General features: G+C 34.5%; 4 protein-coding genes across 4 annotated transcripts; all 4 read left to right on the forward strand.

The window, feature by feature from the left end:
• The first annotated feature begins 2,665 nt into the window (after positions 1–2,665).
• Positions 2,666–5,623, forward strand: LOC137659863 (uncharacterized). The gene has a single exon (XM_068394644.1). The coding sequence runs from the start codon at positions 2,666–2,668 to the stop codon at positions 5,621–5,623; it is 2,958 nt and encodes a 985-aa protein (XP_068250745.1).
• Positions 5,624–6,541, forward strand: LOC137659864 (uncharacterized). The gene has a single exon (XM_068394645.1). The coding sequence runs from the start codon at positions 5,624–5,626 to the stop codon at positions 6,539–6,541; it is 918 nt and encodes a 305-aa protein (XP_068250746.1).
• Positions 6,542–6,703: 162 nt separating this feature from the next.
• LOC137659865 (uncharacterized) lies at positions 6,704–7,300 on the forward strand. Its single transcript, XM_068394646.1, has one exon. It carries the CDS (start codon positions 6,704–6,706, stop codon positions 7,298–7,300), a length of 597 nt encoding a protein of 198 aa, XP_068250747.1.
• Positions 7,301–7,434: 134 nt separating this feature from the next.
• LOC137659866 (uncharacterized) lies at positions 7,435–7,932 on the forward strand. The gene has a single exon (XM_068394647.1). It carries the CDS (start codon positions 7,435–7,437, stop codon positions 7,930–7,932), a length of 498 nt encoding a protein of 165 aa, XP_068250748.1.
• The last annotated feature ends 59 nt before the right edge of the window (positions 7,933–7,991 follow it).

The following is a 7,991-nucleotide window of genomic DNA, read 5'->3' on the forward strand; positions in this document are numbered from 1 at the left end:
TTATTTACATATCTCAGCCAGCTTCGTCATGAATTAGTATTCACTGGTCCTATTTGCTTAAAATTTCAACAACTATAACAAACATCAGTAAAAGTATATCATTTTGTCAATATCCTGACCAGACCTCACAAGTTTTAAAGCAGTTATTATGAAAAAAACAGATAGTTCCTTAAGGAATATTTTATTATAACGGCAAGACTTCCCTTTGCCCCGATCAAGAAAAGAAAAAAAAAATGAAGGGAAAAGTGACCCAGATTATTTTCCTACCATTTTATCCTATCTTTTCTCTTGGGAAAAACTTCCAAAATGTTTTTCGTATAAAAGGAAAACGTGATCATTATTGCGTTCACATCATGACTAGCAGCAGAATAAGGACTATCCTTGTAACACCTTTTTCTAAACCATATTTTCATTCAAATTGACAATAATGATAATAATAATAATAATAATAAAAATAAAAATAATAATAACAATAATAATAATAATAATAATAATAATAATAATAATAATATAATGCTAATTATCATAACAATAATAATAATAATAATAATAATAATAATATCAATAATGGAAATAATAATAACAACAATAAATAATAATAATAATAATAATAATAATAATAATAATTTTATTATTGATAGTATTAATATTAATAACCACCAGAATTTACTATTGTATATATATATATATATGCATATATATATATATATATATATATATATATATATATATATATATATATATATATATATATATATATATATATATATATATATATATATATATATATATGTGTGTGTGTGTGTGTGTGTGTGTGTGTGTATATATTTAATCCTCATCTATTACGTCTATTGACGCAAACCTCCTCAGTTATATTTCGCCAGTCGTCTCTATATTGAGCTATTAATTCAATACATCTCCATACATCATCTACCACTTCAAACATCATAGTCCTAAGCCTCTTCCAACTCTTCTAGAGCCTTGTGAAGCCCAGTTGAACGTTTGGTAAACTAGTCTCTATTCAGGAGTTCGGAGACCATTCCTAAACCATCTTCATCGTGATATCATCCACGTAAGGCATTCGAGTAATTTCTCTTATAGTTTAATTTCGAAACCTGTCCTCCCATTTAACTCTCAATATCTTTCTGAGGGCATTGTTCTCAAATCGAACAAATTCATTGGAGATTGTTTCAATGTCATACCATGACTCATTACCATATAAAACACCGATCTCTGAATTTTATATGTAATTTTAGGCAATTTGACATCCAAATTTTACTCAATATAATCATTCTCTAATTCTTTATTTTCAATATTTCACTAAACTCAACTTATAAAGACCCTGCATTACAGAACATAGTTCGTGAATACTTAAATTACTGTTTAATTCTTTCTCCTTCCACTGATAATTCCTTTTCCATTACATACTCTTTCATCACCTCTCTCTTTCATATATTTATCTTAAGCCCAACCTTTTGTTATATTTCATGCATCCTGGCAAGCAAGCATCGCAAATCCTTTGGTGTTTTGCCAATTAGGACAGCATTATCAGCATACTCTAAGTGTGCTAGTTTCTTATTATTAATCCAGAATAATCCTTATCCATCTTCTCTGACTGTTATACACATTACAAAACCCATGAGGAGGATAAAACAACATATGTGACAACACATTCCATATAAAAATCTATATATATATATATATATATATATATATATATATATATATATATATGTATATATATATATATATACATATATATACATATATATATTATGATCATCATCATAATAGTTTGTATTTATGTGGTTGTGGTAATATTCTGGTTAATGAAATTCATGTACATGTTAAGTTGGATAAATATTGGGAATTGTATTTGGTAATATTGTACCTTTTGGACAATTCGAAATTACTGAGAACATGTTGCTTTAGTTAGAAGCGGCATTTGTAGTGACTGTCGGATTGTTCCAAGGATAAGAGACTGTCGCAAAATTCTCCCGTCCTTGGGATTTTCTTAGTTGTACTTTTCACCGCCTCAGTTTTCATTGTTGTGATTATTGTAGTGTAATTGCCATTCGTGATTGACATATCCTTCGTGTCATAGGATGCAGTGTTATTTTTTGTGTAAATTATAATTAGCTGGTTCTGCATTTTTTATGAAATTTTATTAGTAAACTTTGCATTAATGTTCGTATTGTCATTGTATTCGGGGACATAATGAGGATACGGGCACGAGAAATTGTAATGGTCTGATACCGAAAATCCTTCAAGCAAGTTCTTTATGTTGGTGCGGGGAAGCAGTGCAGGACGGTGTTATGACTGACAAGTGTCGGTGGCAGTGTATAGACGGATGGCGTATTCAATTAATTACCATGGCTAAGAATGGGCGGTCACATTGTAAGTTGAGCGGGTATGCATTTGTCGTGTACTGTTCATTTTGCATTATTATTCATTGCACTATTACTATGTATTATTGTTAATGTATTATATATCAAATGTGATGTTATTAAATGTATGGTTGTTAAATGTGGTGGAAAATCATATTTGGGATACCTATTTATATTGTCATGCTTTACAGGCTGAATCAGATCAATAAAAGATACAGCAAGGCAGCCCAAGTTGTTATATATCCTGCATTACAATTCAGCAATCTCGCAGAGCAGCCATGGAGGAACTGAAGAAGGAACGCACCACAGCCAAGAGGAGGTTCAATCGGAAGGTTGGATTATTCAAGGATGCACAGAGAAGAGGAGACTCGATAGAAACATTGGAAGTGTTGTACACTGAGGTTAGTGAGTGTTTCGAAAAGGTTGATATTATCAATGAACAAATGATAGAACAATTAAAGGTTGGCGAATCTTGTCAGGAATATGAGGAATATATCAAGGAATTGGAAACTATAAAATATTCATTACTTGGCGTGATAAAGGGAAAGACAAAAGTGAAAAATAATACTGTGCTTGCCTTGAAAAAACTTGAGCCTCCAAAATTTATTGGTTCAGTGAGAGCATTTCCTGCCTTTGTAAGAGATTATGAAAGACTAGTTGTGTCACAACATGGGAAAGACCCGTACGTACTTAGAATATCATTAGAAGGGGAACCGAGGAGGCTTGTGGAGGATATAGATGATTATAAACGAATGTGGGATAGACTAAATGAAGCATACGGTAATGAAGGAAAACTGATCGATGCGATATTAGGAGATATAAGGGCATATAAACCGCTTAATGATAGTGATGACAGAAAGTTAATTAATCTAATCAATACAGTAGAAAAGGTGTGGTTAGATGTAAGTAATTTAAACTTGACTACAGAACTGGAGAATACTACTGTACTAACCCAAGTAGAAAGATTGCTGCCGTCGGTGTTAAAAAGAGAATGGGCCATTAAAGTGCAGGAATTAAATTCGGACAAATTTAAGAATTTGGTTACATTTCTGACAGATCATCGCAAAGCTCTGGAGTATTTACAAGATAATTCAAGAAGTGGTGCGACTAAGGTAACAGTACATACTGTGGAAAGGGAATTTGCTAAGGAAAAGGAATTAGCAGAAGCTATAAAATTGTTGACTATAGGACAAGAGAAACTTCAAAATCAATTGTCTGAATGTTTAACCAGTTTATATCACATTAGCGAAGGAAAAAATATAGGTGGAATTAATAGAACAAGGTATAACAGTGATCAGAAAAGAAAAAATTGTCCTGTCCATGATAGTGAATCTCATGAATTGAAGGATTGTATGACATTTAAGCAATGGTCAGCTGAAAATCAGATGGACTTTTTAAGAAAAAAGGGAGTTTGCTACGCCTGTCTCTGTACGGGACATTTCTCCAGAAATTGTGAGAAAAGGTTTCCATGTAGGGTAAAAGTAAATGGAGAGGTGTGTGGTAAACATCATCATTCAAGTTTACACACACTATTTAACAATACAAATAATTCAACAATTGATGCCACAAGTAACTATTTAAGTAAAAAAGGTGCAATTCTGATGACTGGGTTTGTTAACAGTGAAGGGAAGTCTATCCCCACGTTGTATGATGCAGGAAGTAACATTAGTTTAATTACATTTAGAATGGCAAGGAAACTAGGACTCAAAGGTATTCCTATACAATTATCTATGACTAAAGTTGGTGATCACACAGAGGAGTTGGATAGTTGTGTTTATGAAGTATCATTAAAGGATCAAGCAGGAATAGAAAAACTTATAGAAGTTTGTGGCGTGTCTGAAATAACTGCTGTTCATCATCATATGGATTTGGGAGAAATAGCAAGGAGACTGGGAGTGCAGGAGAAACTCCTTCAATGGCCAGAGGGACGTATAGAGCCGCTAATAGGATCAGATTACTGTACTTTAATGCCACAAGTCATAAAAACAGTAGATAGTATTCAATTATTGTCCAATGATTTTGGACTCTGCATTAGGGGTAGATTTGATGAAAAGGAAGGTGAAAAGAAGTACTGTGTTCAAATTAATCATATAAGCTACGATGACACTGCTGATTGGCATTTCAGGGTTAAACCAAATGTGGGTAAATTAGTGGAGAATTATTTCTTGGATGAAAGTTTGGGAACGGAGTGTATCCCAAAATGTGGAGGTTGCAAATGCGGAGAATGTTCAGTAAAGGGAAATTTAACTATTAGGGAAGAGAGAGAACTCAAACTCATTGAAGATGGATTAACTTATGATGAAGAAAACTTGTGCTGGATATCTAAGTATCCTTGGATTTCTGACCCTTCTAAACTGCCAAATAATTTTCCGATGGCTTATGCTAGATTGAAGGCTACCGAAAAGAGACTGAAAAGGCTGGGATCAACACAATCCACAAAATATCAAGAACAAATTCAAGACATGTTGGATCGAGGGGTAGCGGAAAAATTATTGAAGTCAGAGCTGGATTATAAGGGTCCAATCTTCCACTTACCCCACCATGCAGTTTATAAAACAGACTCCTCATCAACCCCAGTGAGAATAGTATTTGATGCTGCAGCATCATATCAAGGAATATCTCTGAATGACCTACTTGCAAAGGGACCTGATGTAATTAATAACCTATTGGGAATACTATTACGATTCAGGGAAGGAAAGATAGGCGTGGTTGGTGATATTAAAAAGATGTACAATACTATAAAACTTTCAGAAGAGGATATGCATACTCACAGGTTTTTATGGAGAAACTTTGAGTTAGAAAGAGATCCTAGTCATTATAAATTGAAGACTGTTACATTTGGGGATAAACCCTCAGGATCTATTGCAATGATGGCACTTCGTAAAACTGCAGCAATTAATAATTGCTTTCCGCTAGCATCCAAGATGATAGTAGAGGACTCTTATGTTGATGACATCATCAGTAGTGTTAACTCGAAGGATTGTGCATTGGAAAGGATTAAAGAAGTAGAAGAAGTATTAAGATTGGGAGGATTTCAGATTAAATACTGGGTTTTATCGGGAGAGGATAAGGATAATAATGCTAGGGTTTTAAATACTGAACAGGAAAAGGTTTTGGGTTTAAGTTGGAAACCTAAACTGGATACTTTCTCATATAGGGCCAAACTCAATTTCTCAAAAAAAACCTGTGAAGGTAGAATAGAGACGGATGTGAACTGTGATAATTTTGTGAGTTGAATGCCACCTCTGTTGACTAAGAGAAGTGTACTATCACAATTTGCAAAGCTGTATGATCCTTTGGGACTCTTAACACCATTCACGCTGAAGACAAAGTTATTGATGCGTTCTATCATTGTAGAAATTAATGAGGGACATTCAAAGGGATGGGATGATCCTATTAGTGATACCTTATACTCTGAAGCTAAAAATTTGTTTAGGGAAATGTTTGAAATTGAAAATATCTGTTTTAATAGGTGTGTAAGGCCTGCAGATGTAATTAAAGACCCAGAGTTGATAATTTTTTGTGATAGTAGTATAAAAGCGTATGGAGCTGTAGCATATGTTAGATGGGAAAAGCAAGATGGTAATTATTATGTAAACCTTCTTTGTTCAAAGAATAGAATAGCGCCTATGAAACAAATCAGTATACCACGATTGGAACTGTGTGCTGCTGTTTTAGCATCGAGATTGAGGGCAACCATTGAAATCAATATGAGATACAAATTCTCTAAGGTAATCCACATCACTGACAGTGAGATATTAAGAGCACAGATCCAGAAGGAATCCCACCAGTTTAATTCCTTTGTTGGAATTAGGGTTGCAGAAATTCAGTCCAAAACTGAACCCATAGAATGGTTTTGGGTATCTTCCAAGGAAAATAACGCTGATTTGACTACTAGGAAATGTAACCCCAGAGAATTAGACACAGAATCTGTTTGGCAAAAGGGTCCAGAATTCCTGTATCAAGATTCCTCGGAATGGCCCGTAAAACAGAGTACAGTATCGGATCTTCCTGATGTTGTTTTTGCAAGAGTGGCCTTAAATGAAGGAGAAATTAATTCAAGTAGCCAGGTGATTGATATCCAAAGATTTAGCAATATGAAAAGACTGTTATCAGTGATGGCTAGAATTATTAGTGCAATAAAGAAAAAATAGTTTAAGGCTACATCGTGCGATCCTAGTACAGAAGAGATACAGCAAGCCGAGTTGTATTTCGTCAAAAACGCTCAAGCAAGTTTGCCACAAGACTGGGAAAAGAGGTATAGACGTTTAGGACCAGTTTCGAGAGAGGATGGCATAATCACAGTGGGTAGCAGGATGTCCAAATGGTTGAAGGACAATTGGGATCAGAATCAGTTTATACTTCTCCCACCAAAGCACCCATTCTCTTTAATATACATGTCTCACATACATCAAAAGGATCACAGTGGAGTTGAATCAAGTCTTGCTAGAGCTCAAGTGAAATATTGGATATCGGGAGCAAGGAAAACAATGAAATCTATTAGAAAACAGTGTGTAGTATGTCGAAGAATTGACAAGATCTTTACATCACAAGCTATGGGAGAGTTGCCAAAAGAGAGACTTGAACCATGTCCTCCATGGCATAATGTTAGCCTAGATCTTTTTGGCCCTTTCTGGGTTTGTGATACTATAAAAAGAAGAGTGAAAAGGAAAATATTTGGAGTAATTTTTAATTGCATGGTTACAAGGGCTGTACATTTGGACATTTCTGAGGGTTATGATACTCAAAACTTTCTTACTGTACTGAAAAGGTTCACATGTCTAAGAGGATTTTCAAAGAAGCTTTACAGTGATAATGGTACGCAGTTGGTGTCTGCTAACAAGGAGTTGAGAGAAATGGTGACTCAGTGGAATAAAGGTTTAGTGTTTAACTTTGGAAATTTAAAGGTTTAACCTGGGTATTTGATAAATCTGCTGATGCCCCATGGGAAAACGCTTGTAGCGAGTCGTTAATTAGACTGGTGAAGAGGTCACTCACCAGAATCATAGGTGAATCAGTCATATCTTTTGGGGAACTACAATCTGTAATGTATGAAGTTGCCAATATGTTGAATGAACGGCCTATTGGGTTTAAACCAGGGGAAAACTTTACCGAAGGGACTGTGTTAAGACCTAATGATTTACTATTGGGTCGATCTACCATCGAAGCTCCTTGTGGATTTTGGAATGAGAGAGTTAATTTTAATAAGTCATATGCATTTAAGATGAAAATAGTAGATTTGTTTTGGAATAAATGGATGAAAAATTATTTTCCAACTCTTATTGTAAGACAAAAATGGCATGTGAATGTAAGAAGTGTAATGAAGGGTGATATTGTACTTGTTAATGACCAAAATGCATTGAGAGGAGAATGGAAATTAGCACAAGTGGTAGAAGGGATGCAGGGAAGAGATGGAAAAACAAGGGATGTGGTACTCAGATATAAGATAAATAAGTTTGGAAAACGGTATTTGGGAGAACCTGATAAACTAATGACCAGATCGGTGCATAAATTAGTGGTGATACTTCCGGTGGAAGAACAGTAGACTTAAGTGGTATTAATCTGTTGTGGGGGGAGTATATTATGATCATCATCATAATAGTT

The sequence above is a fragment of the Palaemon carinicauda genome, chromosome 20 (assembly GCF_036898095.1).
Source record: "Palaemon carinicauda isolate YSFRI2023 chromosome 20, ASM3689809v2, whole genome shotgun sequence".
Lineage (NCBI taxonomy): Eukaryota > Metazoa > Arthropoda > Malacostraca > Decapoda > Palaemonidae > Palaemon > Palaemon carinicauda.

What these genes read in the sequence shown, in the direction of transcription:
- LOC137659863 (XM_068394644.1), top strand. Translation starts at nt 2,666, where the DNA reads ATGGAGGAACTGAAGAAGGAACGCACCACAGCCAAGAGGAGGTTCAAT.
- LOC137659864 (XM_068394645.1), top strand. Translation starts at nt 5,624, where the DNA reads ATGCCACCTCTGTTGACTAAGAGAAGTGTACTATCACAATTTGCAAAG.
- LOC137659865 (XM_068394646.1), top strand. Translation starts at nt 6,704, where the DNA reads ATGTCCAAATGGTTGAAGGACAATTGGGATCAGAATCAGTTTATACTT.
- LOC137659866 (XM_068394647.1), top strand. Translation starts at nt 7,435, where the DNA reads ATGTATGAAGTTGCCAATATGTTGAATGAACGGCCTATTGGGTTTAAA.